The sequence below is a fragment of the Phytophthora parasitica genome, assembly GCF_000247585.1.
Source record: "Phytophthora parasitica INRA-310 unplaced genomic scaffold supercont2.26, whole genome shotgun sequence".
In the NCBI taxonomy this organism is placed as follows: Eukaryota; Oomycota; class Peronosporomycetes; order Peronosporales; family Peronosporaceae; genus Phytophthora; species Phytophthora nicotianae.
Window position 1 is genome coordinate 579,557 of NW_008649012.1, and position 20,957 is coordinate 600,513.

A 20,957-nucleotide genomic window follows, 5' to 3' on the forward strand; every position below is an offset into this window, starting at 1 on the left:
TTATGGTAGTGTATTGATTGCCTTGAAGCCCTGAGTTAGGAGACAACATGTAATTTAATGTATTAACAATTAAGAGCGAAAGTAATAATAAAAAAATGAAGAAGTTACTAAAACATAAAAGACGGTTAGGAAAATTACTGCGACATGAGAGTTCTGAATCCATCCAAGCATATTTTATTACGCAGCGAACAGTTTTGTATCTATTCTGGAATAAATCGGGTTTTCTGACAGCAATTGTCAGAAAAGGGTAATTCCCATCTGGTCCAAAAATACATTCGAATGGACCTTCGTTATTCCACTGGAATTAAGTAGTGAAACATCCATCGGTAATCTATCCGTCATTTATTCAGATTTTACCCAGATTACCAGGTCGCGCTCTTCCAAGTCAAAAAATCTCTATTATAATAAAACTACAGATGTTCAAATTGCTTATGAGATTATATGAAGTGCATAAAGCATGGCATCATAACGACACAATGGCCGAGTGGTCTAAGGCGCCGGTTTTGGGCACCAGTCTTCATTGGCATGAGTTCAAATCCCACTCATGTCATTTTTCAACAAAGTGGAAAAGGTCACAACTTTTTTTGCAGTACGGGGCATTGCAAAACCAAGGGTTGTGGCCTTGTGCCGCCAAGTGCAGTTGGGGGGCGAACGGCACTCACGTTTTGTTGTTTTCCGAATCTTTTTCTTGGATTTCAATTTCATATCTCGCTCTCTTCGATGGGAAGTGCTTGATTTTGACTACATCTACGCTAAATAGTAGAACGCAAAGATCACCTCCTTGGAAAACGTCCCCGGCTCGACGCAACAATTGATGGGCTTTTAGCTCATCAAGCCACAATTATCAGACATTCGGTCACAGCAATGCACACAAATTCAGCAAAATCGCGACACCCCGACGTCGTTCCCAGGTTTCAATCGCTTGTGGCCTCTCGTTTGAACGACTCGATGCTTGCTAATGTTCAATCGCAATGGGATTATTACATGGTTGCTTTGCCGCATACAACCTGTTTGAAACGTGGATCCGAAATGGGTGAATGGGAAGTGAAAACAAGTGAGTACGCGCATCAATGCAACAACTTTCAGTGGTCGTGCTCATGTTTGTTTTATTGCAGCTACAACCTTCCTTGTCAGCATTTGATGTATATTGCTGGAAAAGTGCATCGCTCCGAAAGCCTTCCAATATCGAGCATTCCCCAACGTTGTGATATGATGGACATGTCCAAAATTGGTCCAAGTCTTTACGGAAGGTGTGGCAATGCTCCAGGCCGTTCAAGATACGATGCGAATTGCAAACGAGTCATTCACGCACGACGGCCTCACACAGCCTTCAGACTCTTACATATTGCCTGAAACAATACAGCCGTCCGAAGCAACGCATGGCGCAACACAACATGCAACACAACATACAACATTGAGTGCACCATCGGCATCAACAATGCATGAGGTGAGTACAAAAACCGCGCGACATGACCTACGGTCGTTACGTACGTGGGGCTGCGTGGCTCATGTACACATCAGCGACAGCTCACGACAAAAGAAGGAGAAGCTGAGCACTCGTGTACGGACATGTATTCTCCTCGGCTACGCTACGGATCGCAAAGGATACAAGCTACTCGACGTGAAGTCTGGATATGTGATTACTGCAAGGAAGGAGAACATCAGATTTCATGAGTCATTTACTGTTGAAGCTGAGTACATGGAGACGCTTCTACTGAACTGCTTCTTCGGTGGAGAATACGATCTACCTGTGAACGTACCTGTTGTGCGCATCAAGGCTGGACTGGACACGTACGCAACGGCTGTGGCGAAAGATAAGACGAAGGTACCGATTACAATTGTGGACGAAGCGTCCACGCCATCAAGAGGATCGACTGCAGCACTGAACCCGTCGAATGACTTCCAGAAGAAAGGGAAGCGGAAGCGATCCGAAGAGGATCGTGACTTGCTCCTACGTGGTGCTTGTCTTGATGAAGACTGGGTGCCACCCTCGCCTGCAGCAGACGCTAGAGTGGAGCGAGCACCTCGACCCCAACGCCAGCGAAAGCCGTCTGTGCGTCTTCGTGACTACGTCGTCAACAGCGTCATTGTCCATGAGGACGTGGTTGTGCCTACAACCTACAAGCAAGCTAGAGCATCACCTCAGTGGCCGCAGTAGAGGCAGGCTATGCTGGATGAACTACAGTCTTTGTGTGATCATGGGACTTGGACACTTGAACCCCGCACTGCTATGAAAGGACGCAAAGCTATTACCTGTCGCTGGGTGTATGCTGTGAAGAGAGATGAACGTGGCAAGACCAAACGCTTCAAAGCTCGCCTTGTTATTCACGGGATTAAGCAGCTACATGGATTAGAGTACACAGAGACGTATGCACCTGTTATTCGCTTTGAGACGATTCGAGCGGCCATCTACTTCGCGCTGCAGCGAGGTTGGGTGATTTGCAGTATGATGTCAAAGCTGCTTTTCTGTATGGACATCTCGACGAGCTGATTTTCATTTTCCTCCAGGATTTCAGCGTGAGCCGGACGTGTTTGTGTCGTTTGCTTCGGAGTTTGTATGGGCTACGGCAAGTCCCTAACGTTTGGAATCGCACCCTGCATGAGGCATTGCAGCGGCTTGGTTTTTCCCGATTAGATTCTGACTACGGCCTGTACGCGCGAAAAGTAGGAGACACTGAAGAGATTTCTATGCTGATGACAGTGTATGTGGATGATGTGTTGCTACTTGGACCACCAGCTCTGTGCAGCAGCATTGCACAGCAGCTCTCCCGTCAGTTTGAATTGGCACAGCTTGGCCCAGTGAAATACTTGCTTGGAGTGGAGATCATGATTGACCCTGTGCAGCAGCAGGTGATGTATTGTCAGCGCCAGTACGTGAAGGGCGTGTTGAAGAGGTTTAGCATGGCAGAGTGCAATGGCTGCATGACGCCTGAAGCAGCGTCACCCCAGCAAGTGAGAGCACCGACAGAACAAGTCTACCTACCCTACCGCGAGCTAGTGGGAGCACTACAGTTTTGGTTTCGGTGTCCAGACCTGACATTGCCCATGCTGTTCGCAATCTTGGGAAGTATCTGGGCAATTACACCTACGAGCACTACTTCATGGCGAAGCGTGTGCTCCGCGACTTGACGCATACCGTTAACTACGGGCTAGTGAACGACATTGGTGGTGGTTCGAAAGTGCGATTGACGTGATTTACGGATGCAGACTACGCTAATGATGTGGATGACCGCAAAAGTGTTAGTGAGTACGTGACGATGCTCGATGGCAATGTTGTATCGTATGATTCGAGGCAGCAGGAGATCAATGCACAAAGTACTACCGAAGCGGAGTACGTAGCGATGAATAAAGGGACAAAGGGCTTATTGTGGATGCTAGGACTGTGTGTGGAGTTGAAGTGGGAAGTTGAGGGTCCTGTGCTGTTTGGAGACAATCGAGGAAGCATCTTCTTATCAGCTAAGCCAGGGAAACACTAAAAGACAAAGTACATAGAGAACAAGTATCATCTCGTTCGCCATCTCGTTGAAGAGAAGCGGTTGAAGACAGAGCATGTCGGAACGAACAAAATGGTGGCCGACATATTGACCAAAGCGCTTGGTCGTGTAAAGTTTGAGCGTTGCCGTCAGATGTTAAAGGTTCTACCACTACCAGGACACTGAGAAGCAAAGTGAAGAATAAGTGGGAGCTACAACTACTAGTTCTATGAAGAATGGCTACTGCCTGGGCAAGCGCTGTCCTGCTGGATAGAAGGCGTGTTAGCACTGCAGCTACCATTGTGAGACGATCACGGATTACCATCAAGGCGATGGAGCAGCTGTGTTCGAGTGGGAGTGTGAAGTACATGTACATGTGAGCTGGCTCTGGAAGCTCGCCTGAGCCGTCGCCCGTTGTTGGGTTCCAGACCAGCTCGTAAGATTTGTAGGATCGTCTGTGGCACTGCAGCCAACCATATATTAAGCCTCCAATACACTCTGGAGGGCCCTCTCTGCTGTCGCCGCACAGCACTCTTGAATTCGAGCTCGTGCCCTCCTGCTTGGCCTTTTGCCCAGCAATTCCTCTGTTAGTATTTGAGTATGGTAACAACAAGAACCAGCCATCACTCACATTCACACAGGTTACGGACAAGTCATTGATGTCTTGCAGCACAAGTTGCCAAGCCTAAAGCCAACGGCCTTTTGTAAAGACAGTTGATGAACTGCAGATTCCTACTGAGTTACATGCGATAGAAAAACATACGTTTCAAGCAACTCAACGCAAAACGTTTTAAAATTCTGTCACTTCCAAATCCGCTCTCCCCGACTCAAGTACATACCACCAATCGACACTGACGCGATGGGTGAAGCATTCCAAATCCTTGGCTTCCTCGGCTCCCTGCTGCTGGCGGCGTCGTTGGTGCCGCAAGCGATGAAATTGTACAGGACCAAGAGCGCGAGAGACATCAGCTTGTCATACCAGATATCGTACGTGCTGGGACTCGCAATGATCGTGGTGTACGGCTTCGGCCGATGGCTCTGGCCCGTGTACATCCCTGCAACGATTGAACTGTGCGCTGCGATTGTGGTGTTCAGCATGAAGCTCTACTACGACTGGCAGGAGCAGAAGCAAGACGGTGACAAGATCGCCGGCACTAGCCCTGAGGTGGAGGTTGACGTCGCTTCCGCCGTCTCGCGGACGCTGCAGTGACGTAGTATACTTCTCAGTTACTGCGAAAAGCTAGCGTGAGCAATACAGACCATCTTTATCCTTGCGCCATACTGAAGTACTGCATCATCGGAGAGAGCGCCAACGAGTCGACGTGGAGGGCAGACATCGGCTGAGACCACTCAACGTCGATGACTTTGCGGTTCGAATGTAGCCATGTGCCAAAAGCTTACTGAAAGCAAGTGTTTCCAATGTTAAACACCCACCCCTGCTTATGCCCCATCAGCGAAACGTCGGTGCCATCGTCGAAGGAGTGCTTTGCAGCTCACTTCTGAAGTTCCAACAGTGCAGGACGTTACGGTATAGCGCCATGACCAACATGGAGACGTTCTACGATACGCTGGGTCTCGTTGGCTCTTTCCTCGTCTCGGCGGCGCTGGTCCCGCAGATAGTGAAAGTATTTCGATCCAAGAGCGCCAAGGACATCTCGAAAGCCTTTCAATCAGTCTTTGTCGTCGGCATCGCGTGCATCACAGTGTATGGCATGGGCGAGGGTCTATGGCCCATCTGGATCCCGTCGACGCTCGAGCTGTTCGGCGGAATCGTCCTGCTGGTCATGAAGCATTACTACGACTGGTGCGATACCAAGCGCGTCGAGAAGGAGCAGGAGGAGACGCTTGCAGCCGTCGCCACCGAGGAGGCAGTGCTGACGCCGTCCACCGCCGCATATGCAGCAAGCAGAACACCACGATCAGCCAAAAGCAATACATGTAATTAATTCAGCCATTTACTTTTCGCTTGGATTGGTCAAAATTGATTAGTTGGTACTCTTCCATTCGACAAAACCTATTTACCGGTGTTTCTACCAATTGCAGGTCGGTTTGTGGTAAGAGCGGCTGTCAGCCAGGAAACGCCATCGAATTCCTTAGCAGCAGCGACCTAGGTATCCGCTGCTCGTCCGCCCTCTACCAACTCCGAGCGACAGCCCCAAGCGAAGATGCCCCCGAAGAAGAAAGGAGGCGGTCCGTCCAAGAAGTCCATCGAGAAACAGAAGGAGAAGATCGTGGAGGACAAGACTTTCGGTCTCAAAAACAAGAAGAAGAGCAAGAATGTGCAAAAATACATCCAGGAGGTGACTAAGCAGGTCAAGGGCGGCAACACGCGTGCCGATCGCATTAAAGAGCAAGAAGCCAAGAGGAAGAAGGATGCCAAGGCGGAGCAGGAAAACCTCAAAAGTCTCTTTGCTGCCGCCATTACGCAGCCCAAGGTGGGTGGAATCACTCTGCCGGCCGCTTCAATTTGTCAGACTCACCCTTAATTCGCTAAAATTCCTGTATTTGTGCAGGTTCCACCCGGAACGGACCCCAAGTCGGTGCTCTGTGCCTTCTTCAAGGCCGGCGTGTGCACGAAGGTGAGCTGTTGACGCGCGAGGGCTATGATAATGGACCGCTGGGGTGCTGATTACGCTGTGTTGTGGTTGGTGTAGGGAAACCGCTGCAAGTTCTCACATGACTTGATGGTGGGCAAGAAGGCCGCTAAGATCGACCTGTACACGGATGCTCGTGCGGAGAAAGAAGCAGGTGCGATCTACTGGTTGGAATACAGATGCGTTGTACTGGAACTGATGAGATTAATTTCTATGTTGGTTTCCATCAGATAAAATGGACACATGGGATCAGGAGAAACTGGAGAAAGTGGTCAACGAGAAACACCACGAGAAGAACACAAAACAGACGGAAATTGTGTGCAAACACTTCTTGGATGCTATCGAGAAGTCGCTGTACGGCTGGTTCTGGGTGTGCCCGAACGGAGGCGCGTCTTGCAAGTGCGTCAAACATCTCCATGCTCGCGTTTATTGTCATTTATTCTTGTTCTCTAACTAGTTATCCTCAACACGTGAAGATACCGTCACGCGCTTCCTCCTGGCTACGTATTCAAGTCCAAAAAGGATCGCGAACTTGAAAAGGGCAACAAGGTCGTGGAGATCTCCATCGAAGAAATTATTGAGCAGCAGCGCGCCAAGTTGGGCCCCAACGGCGGTACTCCTGTCACGGAAGAGACGCTTGCGAAGTGGAAGGCCGACAAGTTGGCTCGCAAGAAGGCTGAGGAGGCCAAGAAGCTGAAGGAACAGGCGAAGAGGACCGGTGGTCGTGGCATCAGTACGTTTGCAATTGTTGCGTGTTGCTTGTTGGACACTCTGGTGTTTCTAACCAGCACTTGTTGCTGTTGTTACTTCAGTGAGTGGTCGCGCGCTGTTCACATACGATCCGTCGTTGTTCCGTGATGACGCTGATGCTGATGACGAGGCTTACTCAGTCCACAGCGAGGATGAGGACGATGATGAGGAGAAGGCTTCACCAGCCGTTGACGCGGCAGCAGCAGTCATGGACAAGAGTCTGTATCTGCAAGACGTGGACGACCTCGACTCATTGAAGAAGTGAGCTCTGACTTGAATCACCTTGAGGCGACACGGAAGAATTATGCGGTATTCCTGTGCAAAGCGCTCGCTTTGGCCTCATTAGCTCGGATATTCTAGCGTCGTGTCGAGGATACCCCTGCAAGGCACCTGGATAGATGTGTGGTTTGCAACTCTTTTGTCCTATAGCGGGCTGAGAAGAAGCGTAGAGAATCGTGCCGGAAAGCATGTAGACTGACGGGAAATATACGTCTGAGTTCCGAGGACGTTTCCAAGCAGCTCCATCGTACGGTCCTTCTTCGCTAGCTAGTGCATTGTCTCTTCTTCGTTGTCGTTGCCCTCGTCTTCGAGGCGTTCCCCTTGGCTCGTGTCTCCAAAGGTAAGGATCGTTGAGCTGGCGTTCTTCAAACGTCCGACGATGCGTTCAGCTCGCTACAAAATGCATTTGAGCACAACGATAATGTGTTAAGAGTACAGTAGCACACACTCTGTGGTACAGTAACTTACCGCTTCTTGCATCCGATGCAGCTCGTCCATTCCAGCCTGGATCATAGCCGCGTCGTTCTCGAGTCGCCTGTGCTCAGAGGCGAAGGTGTCAGTCAAGCAAAGCAATCACTCTACAAGCTAGTACTTCTGCCCACAAAGACACACTGGTGCGTGGTCAGCAAGTGCTTCAGCGTCTTAGTTAACTGCTTGGCCATCTCCTTCAAGTCAACCTCGGCCGCCTCCGTTTCCGTCGAAGTGTGTTGCTCTTCATCCTCTCCTTCATCTTGCGTCTCCGGTAGCTGCTGGGGTATTTCCTGCTCCATTTCCTCCTCCTGGCTCTCCATCAACCGCGCTTTACCTCTCGTCACAGGCATGTTTCTTTCCTTTCCCTAGAATGCAGGTCACTTCAACCAAGCCAACCGATGTCGCTTGAATGTCGCTTGAAGAAACCTTACAAACCCAAGTTAAAGAACGATTGCGATGTCGCCGCTCTCTACCTGTGCGTTGCTGGCGCTCATCTGCGTGCTGAGCTTCGCCATCCGCCTCTTTCCGGTCGTTATATGGGGCAGCGTACGTGTCTCCTTTATCTGGACTCTCTCTCTCTCTCTCTCTCTCTGCACACCCCTCTAACTCTCCGTAACGCCTCAGGTCATCCACGAGTTCGATCCGCAGTTTAACTTCCGCGTTACAAAGTTCCTGGCCCAACACGGCGTCTACGAGCTTCTGGACTGGTTCGATGACCGCGCATGGTACCCCCTAGGCCGTATCGTTGGCACGACGGTATATCCCGGCCTCATGGCTGGCGCTGCGGGGCTACAGTGGACGCTAACGCTGGTGCTGCGACTTCCGATCTCAGTCCGCGACGCCTGCGTCTTCCTGGCTCCAGTATTCGCGGCGCTCGCCTGTGTGGCGCAGTTTCTGCTGACCTACGAAGTGACGAATAGTACGGTGACGGCGCTGCTGTCGGCCATGCTGCTGAGTGTGTCACCTGCGTACATCTCGCGCTCGACAGCCGGGTCCTTTGACAACGAGGGCATTGCGATCTTCTTGCTTATCTCCACCTTCTACCTCTGGGTGAAAGCAGTAAAGACAGGTGCAATGTTGTGGGCGGCACTGGCTGCAGTTTCATACTTTGGCATGGCGCTGTCGTGGGGAGGATACGTGTTTATTATCAATATTGTCCCGATCCATGTGCTGGCACTGTTACTTTCCGGACATTATTCACCCAAGATATATGTGGCGTACTCAACGTTCTACCCTTTGGCGACGCTGGGAGCAATGCAAGTCCCGTTCATTGGCTTCAATGCGATGATAAAGGGCGAAAACGCTGGATCCCACGGAGTGTTCGCGCTTCTGCAAGGTCAGTTTGGTACTATATTGCATACCTATTGTGGCTGATAATGGCTTGGTGTTTTTATCACTGCTACATACAGCGTACGCCTTCATGCACTGGCTGTCTACCCAGATACCAAGAGACCAATTCATGCGACTGCTTCGTACGTGCTTGAGAGCTGGCGCAACGATCATCGGTAGTGGTTTATTACTTGCGTTGTTGCTGGGAAAACTTCAATGGAGCGGTCGGAGTTTGACGCTATTGGATCCAACCTACGCGTCCAAGTATATCCCGATCATTGCGTCGGTGGGTGAACATCAACCAACAGTGTGGTCCGCGTTCTACTTCTCGCTCGGACCAGCGATGCTGTTTATCCCGTTGGGAGTATTTTATTCCTTCCAGAAACTCGACGCGGCTTTCCTGTTTATGATTGTCTACAGCACATTCGCGTTTTACTTTTCTGGCATCATGGTCCGATTGCTGCTGACTCTTGCGCCGGCAGCTTGCTATCTTTCGGCTATTGGTGCTTCAGGCTTCATGCACAAGATCGTGGAACTCACGCGGAAGGATCCAGTTAGGGCAGAAGGAACTGAGACCAGCAACGCAACCGACGGGATGAACAAGACGGAAGCAGAAGAAGAAAAGGAAGATTCGACCAGGTCTCATTCTGGGGAGATCTTCTCGGCCGTTGTGGCTAAATTGCGCTTTCAACCCGATGATGGTGAAAAGCAGAAAGCTCCCAGGGCTCTCCAACTGCTGGTATTCGCTTGCGGGGTACGTGGTTTGAACTTCGGGGTGTACTGATACTGGCATCTGAACTCTGGTGTTTGATACATGGCTACAGGTTCTCCTCGTTATTCATGCTCGACACTCTTCGAACATCGCCAAAAAAGTGTATTCGTCGACGTCGCTTGTGTTCGAGAAAATGAACATGACAACGAAGGAAAAAGATTTACACGATGACTACCGAGAAGCGTTTGCGTGGCTGCGCCAGAACACGCCTGAGGACGCCAAAATTCTGAGCTGGTGGGACTATGGATACCAGGTCACCACGCTTGCGAATCGCACAGTGCTTGTCGACAACAATACGTGGAACAACACGCACATTGCGACTGTCGGACGCGTCCTCACATCACGTGAAGACGATGCGTTACCGATTTTACGAAGCCTCGATGTTGATTACGTGTTCTTACTGTTCGGAGGAAATGTCGGCATGCCTGGAGATGACCTGGACAAGCTACCATGGATTGTAAAGATCTCAGAAGGCGTGTTTCCTGACGATGTGATTGAGTCTGAGTTTCAGGTAAACGGACGCTACATTTTCCACGAGAACGCGACGCTCGCGATGACGGAGAGCGTCCTGTACAAGCTCAGCTACTATGAATTTAATCAAGTAGAGAGTCAACCTGCAAAGGAAGGTGAAAATCCCGTACTCGGGTGGGATATGAGTCGCCAATTTAGAATTCCAACGCGCGACATCAAGCTACGGCATTTCGAGCACGTGTTCACATCAGACGCGTGGATGGTTCGCATTTATCGGGTCAAGCGGTAAGGCTGTGGGCATCCACCAAAAGTTTACCCTTGTCAAGGAGTTCAAGAAAAAAAAACAATGTGGTTAAAAATTAAACAAATGAACAAGCCGCTGACGCAGGGATGTCGACAAGAGCGGGAGGCAGACGCGACGCGCAATTGATAACGTTTCGTGTCCACCTCACTCTCTCGATCATCTGCATCGACTCACTCACTCCTGACCCAACCAAATGAAATCTACCATCCCTGTCGTTCATCGCCCCAACTTGCACACCGCAAGACATCCACCCGCTTTTTATTCTTCTTTCTCGTCCCAGATTGTCTGTCGTTGTGTCAGAAAAACGTTCACAGCACTTCAATTCGTGCTGCTAAACACACACCCGCGTCAGCTCATACTGGAAGGACGGTAGCAGCTTCCGTTTGCTGCTGTAAGGAGACGCGTTTGCGTGGGGTCATTGGGTTCTGCGAGCTACGGTTATGACATCGCCTGGAGCTGAATGCGCGCGTCGTTGAGCATCTGCACGACCGACTCGCTGTCTGGACGAAGCGCCGGGTCGAACTGCAGACAGGCACGGGCAATACGCAGGATCACATCGGGACAGTCCGGCGCGAAGCTTGGCCGCAACTCGCCCTTGGCCACCTTAATCACAATGGCCATGTCGGGTGCGCCGCCGGCTCCTGTTTTGCTGCTCTTCTCTTCGAACGGGATCTCGCGGGTGTCCAGTTCGCTCAAGACCACACCGAACGAGTACACGTCGGCCTGTTCGCTGTAGTTATCGCCCAGCATCACTTCAGGAGCGGTCCAACGCACTGTGCCCACGCCGGCAGTCAACGTCTCCTCGTACGTGCGGTTACGACTGAGTCCGAAGTCGCTTAGCTTGGCCACCATACTCGAATTCAGCAGCACGTTACGTGACTTAAGATCACGGTGAATAATCTTGGGCGAACGTGAGTGCATGTAAGCTAGAGCTTCAGCGATATCGATGGCAATGGAAATCTTCTCCTTCTTCCAGCTCAGCTCGATCTTACGGGTTTCCAGCAGTGTACGGACGTCTCCGCCGTCCATGTACTCGGAGACGCCGCCTAGATCCTTCTTGTTGGTCCACGTGCAGCCGATGAAGCGTACGATTTTAGGGTGCGACAGTCGGGACATGGTCTCGATCTCACGAGAAAAGGAGATAGCCTCGTCCTCGCCGTCGATCATGCGCTTAACAGCCACGGGCTGGCCGTGGTAGTGACCCAGCCATACGACACCAAAGGCGCCGCTCGAGACCTTGCGCGTCAGTAGAACTTCGCTCTCGTCCAGTCGGAACTTGACCAGCTCTGGGAAACAGTTGTCCGAGTCCGCACGGTTGCCGGTTTGAGAGGCGCCCAGATTGCCATTGCGCTGGTTGCGCGGAGCCGGCACGGAGCGACGTGGCTGGTTGCCGTTTTGTGGAGCCGAGAAGTTGCCGTTGTTCACATTGGCCGCGAGGTTCGAGTAATTGGCCTCGTTGTATCGGTTGGTCATGGGGCCCTGCGAGTCGTTCTTGTCCTTGCTGCTACTGCACCCCATGGTTGTTGTGTGGTTTCAGATAGAGAGGGAGCTCTGCAGGTTGTTTGGCAACGAGGGTGACAATACCGTTAGCGTCGGTTTGGAGCAGAGGGGCGAAGGCAGACGTACGTTTTTGCTGGTTGCACGTAGCGAGCGGAGACTCTGCTTGGGATGTGTGGGGAGGTGGTCCTGGAGGAATGGGAACTGCGCGCCCCTGCTGCTGGGTCGGTGAGGGCGTGTGTTGCGTCGCCTTCTTTTAGTGGGCGTTTTCGAACTGGCTCCGGAGTGTAGGCGGCGAGGGGTACATTTTCTGGCCTAAAATCCTCTATAATTCGATACGATGTGTGTTACTTGTGTTACATTTATTTAATGATAAATATGATATTGCAGGTTACTGTGAAAGAGAGGCGTTATTGTATTTAATCTCTTTACTCGATAGAATGAGGCTCTTGCCGGTGTACATTACCATGCGTCATTTTCCAAAAACAAGTTTTACGGATTTTTTGTCGATGGATTCTATTCTGCGCAAAATAGGTAGACAGATCTGCACTGCTGAAATAGTCTCCGCCAGCCGACCGTGACCAATGCTCTGGTGTCCCCTCTCTACCAATAGCTCGGTAAGTAACGAAAGCTGCTGATGCAGGAGGCAGTCCTGTGGATGTTGTTGCTGACTGTTGTTGGAATTCCAAACAGTGTACATTGTGCTAGTGCTGCGACTCATGCTCTGCTCAGCTCAACGGTTAGAGGTGAAACGCCTCGGCCGGCTACACTGGTTTGGCGAAACGCAGCGCTGTAATATGATGCTTAGCCAATATTGTTCACGTGGTCAAGTAAAGGAGCCTTTCACCACGTTCTCGTCATGTCGAAATTGCAAGCGCAGTTGAACTGCCGTGGAACGCTACAGTATCGAATCGTGGCGCCTTTGGTCCAAAAGCACTGGCCTCAATCTGTCCTACAGATTCTGTAGCCCTCACTAACAGTAAATGCCAAATTAAACGACCGATCTTGATGTTGCACTTTGCGTGACGTGTTTTTGCTGCCAGCGTTTTGGTGGGCCTGAGCGAAACGTGAGAGGCACGCTGCCACTCTGGCGATGAATGAGATAATGCACAGCTGAGTCTGAATGTGCGCTAAGCCATTGCCGCGTCCGTGATGCAGATGGCCGTCACGATAGGTGTGATCGCTATCTGAACCCGCTGCCGGAACCAAGCGCAGTGATCTAGAACTGGGTTATCAATTTCAATAAGTACGCTGGACTCGTCGAGATGCAAGATACCTCGCTGGATTGATTTCCTTCATCCTGCTGACGTTCGTGTTTGATCCGAACTCGAAACGACGAATACTCTTGACTATCTTCAGACGAGGCCTACTCAGGCCTCGACCCGTTCCATGCTCACTTTACGCATTCCGATCTCGAAGCAACAGATACCTTTCTGCAGGCCTTGATGATCAGTAAGTGATTCTTCTCTTCTATTGCTCCACGCTGAAGGCACCAACGCCGTCGTGGTGCCAGTGAACGTTGCTTGCTAGCTCCTAGCTCCGGCTGTCGTCAAGGACGGTAGACAATACTATGCAGTCGACATTCTGGCAGGTTCATCAACACGCCCTCAACACGAAAATGACAAGTTAGTGTCAAACATATTAAAACCGCATAGTTTCGCGTGGAAAAAACTCTTCCTTTGTGTTCGTCTAACGCGAAGCCTGATGCTTGGAAACCGAGCTCACTTTGTGAACGGACGCGTCTTGCACAGATCAACTTGGATCAAAGCCGCTCTGGGGCGACTGGCGAGATTTGTAGAACTTCAACTGACGGGATCACATCCGAAAAAATGGGCGGAGCGGGGGAGCTAATACGCTATAGCGGCCAGCGCAAGGGCAAAGCGCTCCAGATGATGTACTACCTGGAAGGAGGACTTCTCATGGTGAACAATCTACTGCAGACCGATTCGTGGGTGAACGACGAGTTGCGAACGCATTGCAGCGCGTGCTTCGTGCAGTTTCTGCCATTCCGGCGACGACATCATTGCCGAACGTGCGGCGAAGTGGTGTGTGGTGGTTGCTCTAGCCAACGCGCCATTCGTCTTACGGACATGAACGTGGAGTGCGAGACTCGAGTCTGCACATTTTGCATCATCCGAGCCGCAGACGCGTCGATCAAAGCCAATGAAGCTGCTCTGAGGGAGACTTGTCCGGAACAGCGGCGGCTCTCCACTGTATCGGTGTTGAGTCTCGCTTCGCCGGCAGTTCGACGTCGCAAGCAGATGACTCTGTTAAGTGCTGACTCGGATCTAACGCTGGGGAGTGTGGTGCAGCTATGGCCACCACCGGTGCCAGCGAACGAGACTGCAAGACTGGAAGTGGCTAGACATTCAACTATCCGATCCGCAGAAGTCGATCCGACTATGAACTTACTTGTGAGCATTGTAGGACGGACACTGGAGTGCCCCGCAGCGTTCATTGGCATCATGGATGACTCGTTGTTGTGGGTCAAGGCCAGCGTAGGCTTGGACGACCGCGTCACGCACATTCCAAGAGATGACTGTGTGTGCGCCCACACTCTCTTGCAGGACAAGACGATGATCGTAGGCGACACTTGTGCTGACAAGCATTTCTTCCACGCAGGAGGACACACCGTAGGTACCAGCCCCATGCGGTACTACGCTGGAACACCCGTTCGGGTCCGAGGTCACGGCATCGGAGTCGTGTGCGCGTTCGATACAGAGCCTCACTCCCGAACTACTGATGCGATGAAGTCCACTCTTGAAGCTGTGGCTAAGATCGTCTCCGAGGTGCTCGAACAGCGAGTAGCAGCCGATGGTACGATGGATTCGCCAGTCAAAGTGAATGGCACTGCTGGTCTCTATCAGCGGGATCGAACGAATACCGAGGAGTTAGATCTACACGCGTCGCTGCTCGGCTTGAACTTGTTGCCTTCGTCGCAGCGCACCGCGAGTTCGTCAGAAGATCACGGCTACGATGCACCACGGCCTTCAACGTACTTGCCACACGAGTACTCTGACACAATCACGATGACCATGGACTACTTCCAACAACTGCAGAGGAGTGCTTGGGCTGAGCATATCACCGGACCTGAAATGAACAATAACGGGGCGATTAAGACATTCGAGCTGTTCAATCTCGAGAAGCTGTTCACAAAAAGTGTGATGAAGATGGCCGGTGACTGCTCCAGTGTCGTGGCCCAGCTCTTGGACTACGAGGATGCACTTCTGTATCAACAACTTTTCTCTCACGTAGCCGGTCGACGCGAATTTAGTGGACAGACTTGGGTAGACAGCGTCACCTTGCACGCGAGCTTCGGTGCAACGAGTGACGAAAGCTTACACGTCGTTACGCACCGACGAGAGTACCCAGACGGTAGCAACGTGATCGTGGCGATCGCCACTTCGAAAGATGCAGCAACGAGTGAAGGGAATCTCCTCTTCGGCTGGTTCGTAGCGCCAAGTGGTCGTGAGGACGAGGCGAACGTCGTCAACGTGTCATGTATCGCCGCGCAGTCGTACGAAAAGCAATCGCAGGATGTAAATCTCAGTCTCGACTTACTTCGACGACTCAACCAGAAGCTCGCTATGGCTCGCTTCTTTCACCTTCCTAACGAGATACCACCTTCCATCAAACCGTCAGCATTGAAAATTCAGCTGCAGCCTGACAGCCAGAAAATGCACGAAGGTGTTGGCTCAATCGATAGTAGGGAAGACAGCGAAACTGAGAAACAAGACAGTAATGAACGAGGGGCAACCAACGCCGCCAACGCCGACCCCAGCAACACTCGCGGCGATAACACGGATGATCCCCTCCCAGAGAGGAATCGTGCCGCATTGGTCGCGCTGCACGAGTCCGAGCAGGGCTCCCAACTGAACCAGAACGAGCAATTGCTGCTAGAGCTGCTGGACAAGACTATCAGCACACAAGAGATCCTAGCAGAGCGGCAGCATGAGATGGCTGACCTTATCACTACACATGGCGACCAGCTGGAGCGTATTTCCACGGCGCTCTCGCGAGTCGAGTCCATCCTGCTGGACAAGGAAGCCAAGCGAGCCAAGGCTGCCTTGAAATCTGTAGATGTAGCATGAAAGTATTATGTGACTATTCGTGAGACGAGACATTTCAACATGATGTAAATCCTTACTTATGCGCTACTTCGAATTGGCGTCACATTACATTGTTACTTCTCACCAATCCATTTATTTCAACCGATAATGATGGTGGTGCCGCGAAGTGGAAGATTCCACACGAGGCTGTATACCCAAGTCTACAGACCTCTTCGTCCTCTCATACGCAGCGTGTCCTCTTCCATGACATCTATTCTATATGCAGTGCCAACTGCTGCCTCTATCGCTTCCTATAGCACTCACAATCCTGGATCATTCGAGACCCTTGCTCGCACTTTCTCCGCCATCGAAGTGAGCTTTATCGCGTTTGGCTGAGCCCCATCTGCCTATCTAACGCTTTAACTCTCTGCTCCAGGAGGTGAAGAACTCGCGAGTCTCTGGTGTTCAGCTATTGGCCGACGGATATCGGCATTTATTGGCCACTCCGACGCCTCAAGAGCTGGCCAGCGCATTATACCTCACATCGTCACAACTGGCGCCGCCCTACGAGGGAGTAGAGCTCCGTTTCGGAGCAAAGAGCTTCGTCCGGTTCTTGAAGCAATTGGAGACGGAGCAGGACGGAGATTTAGACTCGAGACAAACGCTCGAGAAGCTGCTGGCCACATATCCAGACTACGGACAGGCCACGCAGGCTCTACTGGAAAGCAGACGCGTTGAAGTGCCGGCGAGCGAACAGAGTGGAGAGCCACTGAGTATCCAGTCGGTTCATGAGCAGTTAATGGCTATTGCAACGGACGAAGGAGCTGGTGGAGTCACGAGAAAGCAACAACTCGCACTGAAACTACTCCAGCAATGCAGGTACATGCATGAGGGGAGTTGGCAATAGCGGAATGCGGCTGATAATTGACTTTTGACACGCAGATGCTCTGAGGAGCGGATTTTTCTCGTTCGTATGCTGGCGGTGCGTTACTTGCAATACTCTGATACGTGATGTTTTCATTCTGACGAAGACTGTGTGCATTGTTCAATAGCATCAAAATCTGCGCATTGGAATGGGAGAAAAGTCAATTCTGTCGGCTCTTGCAATGGCTAGTATTCCGTCGACTGGTGAAGATCCAGCATCAGAATTGGAGAAGCAATGGATCGACTGCGTTACGCTTGCCTACGCTCAGCATCCCAATTACGGCGTGCTGGCCGAGTTAGTGCATGCGAGTCAACAGGAAAAAGACATTGCTCGACGGATTACATGGCTACACGATGAAGCCCGACCGACGACGGGTGTACCAGTGCTGACAATGTCTGCTTATCCAGTGTCCAGTGTCGCGGCGGTGCTGGATCGAGTGGGCAAGTCGACGAGCCGCACCGCCACATGCGAATACAAATACGATGGCGCACGCGTCCAAGTGCATTTGTCACTGTCAGGCAGCAACTGCAGCGTACGCACTATCGGGCGGATCTTCAGTCGCAATATGGAAGACGTCACAGAGAGATATTCGTCGCTCTTGGGCATCCTGGAGAAACGTGTGACAGCTCGCAATGCAACAACACCAATCTCACCCTCTGTGACCTCGTTTATAGTGGAGGGAGAAGTGGTTGCGTTGGACCGCGAAACAGGCTCGTTCCTCCCGTTTCAAGTGCTGCAGACGAAAACTACGACCGAGTTTTGTTTGTTTCTCTTCGATCTGCTTGCTATCGATGACAAGAACCTTCTACATGTAGGCTTATATGGTAAAATTCTGGTTTGGAATAGGGTCCTAGGTGATCTAACGCGCTCTGTTTTGCTGTTTCCTGCGGTGTAGAAACCGCTTCGCAAACGACGAGCCTTGCTACAAATTCTGATTGAGGAGGAGCCTGGATACGTCGAGTTTGTGAAGCATGTCGACATCAGTTTGACATCCAATAATGCGATGTCTACGTATAGTGAAGATGATAAAGAAGCTGCAGTTGTTCGCAACTGTCTTGAACAAGCTGTGGCAAGCGGCTGCGAAGGTTTAATGATCAAGGCACTGGATGACGAAGAGTCTGAGTATAAAGCTGGCAGACGATCATACTCGTGGATGAAGCTCAAACACGATTACTTGTCGGATGAATCGACCACAAGGACTTCATCGAAAAAGAAGTCAACTGCGAGCGCTAGTGGAAATGGCAACTTCCTCGCAGACACGCTGGATCTGGTCCCTATCGGTGCGTTTTACGGTAAAGGTCGGCGTGCGGGAGTGTTCGGATCTTTTCTCATGGCGACGTACAACTCAGTCAGCGGCAAATTCGAGGTAATCATGCTCAACGCTGAGGCGTACACCTACAGGACTAATTGGTTTTCTTTGATGTAGACGATCGGAAAGGTTGGCACGGGATTCTCGGATGCCCAACTATCTGAGGTAGCAGCACGTCTTCAGAACCAAGCCCTGCCCGAGACAGATCAAGTGCCAGAACAGTACCAATGCATTGCGATTCGAAGTCGCCATCCTGATGTTTGGCTCGCACCGGAGGAAGTTTGGGAGATCAAAGCCACGCAACTGACAGAATCCCCATCATACGCTTGCGGTGCTGGCATAGCAACCACGCCTCGAAAAGGTCTAGCACTTCGATTTCCGCGCTTCATTCGCTATCGACCTGACAAGAAACCTCTGCAAGCAACAGACAGTGAACAAGCCCAGCAACTCTTCCAACAGCAACAGATTCCACACTAGACGGTGGAAAATGGATATTTCATTTATCCATATTTTCAGGAAGTTTTTCTCTGCTGTCAAATGTATTATCGAAGCCAACTGATGACAGCAAAGCATTTGCGCCTTAAACATTCTCATCTTGGATGGGCGAGTACTCACGTTGTCTCTGGTAACGCGTGTACAGCGTGACAAGCACAAAGACACCAGCAAAGAGACCAGCGATGCCAAGACACCACATGAGAATCAGATTGCCGATGGGAGTGACGAGAGCTTCCTGGCGCTTCACACGTGACGGTCTGGAGGCAGCAAGCAGGTGAGCGGCACCACCAAAATCGCACGTCGCGCCCTCCTTTCTGTGCGTGTGCCAGTACTCGTTAAACGCCCAGTCACAGCGTTCCTCGAGCGTGTCGAAGCGGTTCTCCAAGCCCGTGCAGTCCACCTTCTTGTCAGGATTCCCACAAGCGAAGTCCAGGCCGTTGGAGAGATCAATAGGCTGCACTCCACGCTTGGCAGCACACTTGAACGAGCCCTTGTCTTCCGCCAAACAAGCAGTAAATACCTCCTCATTACGGTGATAATTGGACACGTTCTTGGGAAACGCTCCCTTGCGGACGAGGTCAAGGAAGTTCCAACGCGAGCCAAACTCCGTCTTAAAGTTCCAAAAGTACCAGCCGTGACCAACAGCGAAGGCGTTGAGCTTCTTGAGGTTCAGAGTACGAGCGAATTCACGCTCTTCTTGTTCATTTTGCTGGCCAAACGACGTGTTGCTTGTAATGGGGCATTTACCAAAGGACGGACCGGACTGACCAGTGCCGTAAGGACCTTGAATTGGCTTGGTGACGTCCAATGGGGTACCGGGGAAACCCATTCCGAGGTAATTACTGTGCACAGGGCATGGCGTTTGGCGACATTCCACCTTGGGGAAGCCTGGCAGGTTGTCGTTGAAGCCATTGAGCCACATTTGGCAGTTGTCAGTGGCCAGTGACCACTCTCCGACGATCACAGGCATCCGCTCGTTCTCCATGTCCGCGATCGTATACTTCTGTTGACAGGCATTGGCGAAGAAGTCCGCTTTAGTGCCCGGATTGTTCCAGGCCTGGTAAATGTGCGTGTCCAGAGCGATATCGGGGCATCCGCGCATGAATTGCGACCAGTACTGGACGCCAAAGCGGAACGAGTCGTGCAGCACGAACTTCCAGTGCGGGGCACGCGCCTTGACGCGCTTGTAGGATCTCCAGTAGTAGTCTTTCAACATGTCAATGGGCGTGAGTTCCCACGGCTCATTGACAGGCTCCAGACCGATAATGGCCGGGTGTTCGGCATAACGTTCCACCAGCGTCGTCACGGTGTGTAGCGAGTGGTTCAAGTTCTCATAGTTAAGAGAATTGTACGAGTTGGTGCTCAGATTAAAGTCGCCGGCCCAGCCAGCCGAACGCAGCGGCCAGTGCTCGAACGTCGTGGTGCCAACGGGTTGCGTACTGCCGATAGACGTCCACTTGACACCCGCCGTCATGCCGCTATTGTCGAATCCGTTCTGGGAACCGATGAGGCCGTGGATGTCCAGGAGAACCTCAATATTGTACTTGTAGGCCAATTCAATCACGCGGTCCAGCTCCTTGACGGCGCCGTCCGTGCAGCCGATGTAAGGCTCGTATGGATTGAACATCCAGTCTCCCACTGGTATGCGCACCGAGTTGATACCGGTCTCGGCCAGTTCTTTCATGTCGTCTTCAGTGACCCACGTGGCCCAGTGGATACGCAACTGGCGGTTGGCTTCTTCGTCGCCCAGCGCAGTGCAGAAGGTATATGTATCCATGGCGGTCTTCTCAGGGGCCTGATCACCGTAGTGCTCCTGCGTGCTAAGGAACTGGTAGAAGAGCGAGGGAGTGATGTACGGCTCCAATACGAGCCAACCACCCAGATTAACACCGCGCACTTGCCGGTTAAAAGGAGTGGCGTGCTTGTCACTGGAGCACGTTTGGTTCTCGTCATTCGGACGGAAGTCTTCGAAGAAGGCGACGTGGTTGCGAGTCGAGCGCACAAAAGCCTCGGCCTCGTTCTCCCAAAGCCACTTGGCGTCTGTAGAGTCCTTAGCGGTGACGGGAGACAGCGACAGCGTCAGCGCCGACAGCAGCGCTGCGACTTGAAGCAAGGGCTTGAGCTGCATGGGTTGGCGTATCTTGGCGGTGGTAGATTGCGAACTGACAAGGTGAAACAAGAAAACCTGAGACGTTGTGTGTCGAATTGCGATGATTTGCGATCAAGATTGGCAAATGAC

The 20,957-nt window shown here is 51.6% G+C and overlaps 9 protein-coding genes and 1 pseudogene across 12 annotated transcripts; 7 read left to right on the plus strand and 3 right to left on the minus strand.

Moving 5' to 3' along the window:
• The first annotated feature begins 470 nt into the window (after window positions 1–470).
• On the plus strand, window positions 471–550 carry PPTG_20549 (annotated as a pseudogene). Its single transcript has one exon. The product of its transcript is annotated as a tRNA-OTHER (tRNA).
• A 3,782-nt stretch (window positions 551–4,332) lies between these two features.
• PPTG_11176 (hypothetical protein) lies at window positions 4,333–4,683 on the plus strand (the record flags this gene model as incomplete). Its single annotated transcript, XM_008907462.1, has 1 exon — window positions 4,333–4,683. The coding sequence occupies one exon, from the start codon at window positions 4,333–4,335 to the stop codon at window positions 4,681–4,683; it is 351 nt and encodes a 116-aa protein (XP_008905710.1).
• Window positions 4,684–4,915: 232 nt separating this feature from the next.
• On the plus strand, window positions 4,916–5,419 carry PPTG_11177 (hypothetical protein; the record flags this gene model as incomplete). Its single annotated transcript, XM_008907463.1, has 1 exon — window positions 4,916–5,419. The coding sequence occupies one exon, from the start codon at window positions 4,916–4,918 to the stop codon at window positions 5,417–5,419; it is 504 nt and encodes a 167-aa protein (XP_008905711.1).
• A 51-nt stretch (window positions 5,420–5,470) lies between these two features.
• On the plus strand, window positions 5,471–7,559 carry PPTG_11178 (hypothetical protein). The gene is made up of 6 exons (XM_008907464.1): window positions 5,471–5,908; window positions 5,987–6,052; window positions 6,128–6,221; window positions 6,298–6,466; window positions 6,544–6,800; window positions 6,880–7,559. Exons 1-6 carry the CDS (start codon window positions 5,639–5,641, stop codon window positions 7,080–7,082), a joined length of 1,059 nt encoding a protein of 352 aa, XP_008905712.1. The 5' UTR covers window positions 5,471–5,638; the 3' UTR covers window positions 7,083–7,559.
• Window positions 6,321–7,991, minus strand: PPTG_11179 (hypothetical protein). The gene is made up of 3 exons (XM_008907465.1): window positions 7,709–7,991; window positions 7,565–7,631; window positions 6,321–7,489 (listed from the first exon to the last, which is right to left on the minus strand). Exons 1-3 carry the CDS (start codon window positions 7,915–7,917, stop codon window positions 7,364–7,366), a joined length of 402 nt encoding a protein of 133 aa, XP_008905713.1. The 5' UTR covers window positions 7,918–7,991; the 3' UTR covers window positions 6,321–7,363.
• PPTG_11180 lies at window positions 7,989–12,312 on the plus strand. Of its 2 annotated transcripts, XM_008907466.1 has the most exons (4): window positions 7,989–8,113; window positions 8,192–8,903; window positions 8,977–9,650; window positions 9,721–12,312. In XM_008907466.1, exons 1-4 carry the CDS (start codon window positions 8,024–8,026, stop codon window positions 10,426–10,428), a joined length of 2,184 nt encoding a protein of 727 aa, XP_008905714.1. In that variant the 5' UTR covers window positions 7,989–8,023; the 3' UTR covers window positions 10,429–12,312. The 2 variants fall into 2 exon arrangements, with proteins under 2 accessions (XP_008905714.1, XP_008905715.1); XM_008907467.1 differs by lacking the exon at window positions 7,989–8,113 and having other exon boundaries at window positions 8,137–8,903.
• On the minus strand, window positions 10,294–12,217 carry PPTG_11181 (TKL protein kinase). The gene is made up of 2 exons (XM_008907468.1): window positions 12,070–12,217; window positions 10,294–11,994 (listed from the first exon to the last, which is right to left on the minus strand). Exon 2 carries the CDS (start codon window positions 11,959–11,961, stop codon window positions 10,882–10,884), a length of 1,080 nt encoding a protein of 359 aa, XP_008905716.1. The 5' UTR covers window positions 11,962–11,994; window positions 12,070–12,217; the 3' UTR covers window positions 10,294–10,881.
• Window positions 12,313–13,769: 1,457 nt separating the features above from the next.
• Window positions 13,770–16,109, plus strand: PPTG_11182 (hypothetical protein; the record flags this gene model as incomplete). The annotated part of the gene is made up of 1 exon (XM_008907469.1): window positions 13,770–16,109. The coding sequence occupies one exon, from the start codon at window positions 13,770–13,772 to the stop codon at window positions 16,029–16,031; it is 2,262 nt and encodes a 753-aa protein (XP_008905717.1). The 3' UTR covers window positions 16,032–16,109.
• A 22-nt stretch (window positions 16,110–16,131) lies between these two features.
• PPTG_11183 lies at window positions 16,132–19,138 on the plus strand. 2 transcript variants are annotated; one of them, XM_008907470.1, is made up of 6 exons: window positions 16,132–16,361; window positions 16,426–16,868; window positions 16,932–16,971; window positions 17,042–17,725; window positions 17,810–18,280; window positions 18,341–19,138. In XM_008907470.1, the coding sequence occupies exons 1-6, from the start codon at window positions 16,158–16,160 to the stop codon at window positions 18,698–18,700; spliced, it is 2,202 nt and encodes a 733-aa protein (XP_008905718.1). In that variant the 5' UTR covers window positions 16,132–16,157; the 3' UTR covers window positions 18,701–19,138. The 2 variants fall into 2 exon arrangements, with proteins under 2 accessions (XP_008905718.1, XP_008905719.1); XM_008907471.1 differs by having other exon boundaries at window positions 16,132–16,868.
• Window positions 17,722–20,942, minus strand: PPTG_11184 (hypothetical protein). Its single transcript, XM_008907472.1, has one exon. It carries the CDS (start codon window positions 20,844–20,846, stop codon window positions 18,804–18,806), a length of 2,043 nt encoding a protein of 680 aa, XP_008905720.1. The 5' UTR covers window positions 20,847–20,942; the 3' UTR covers window positions 17,722–18,803.
• Window positions 20,943–20,957: the final 15 nt, after the last annotated feature.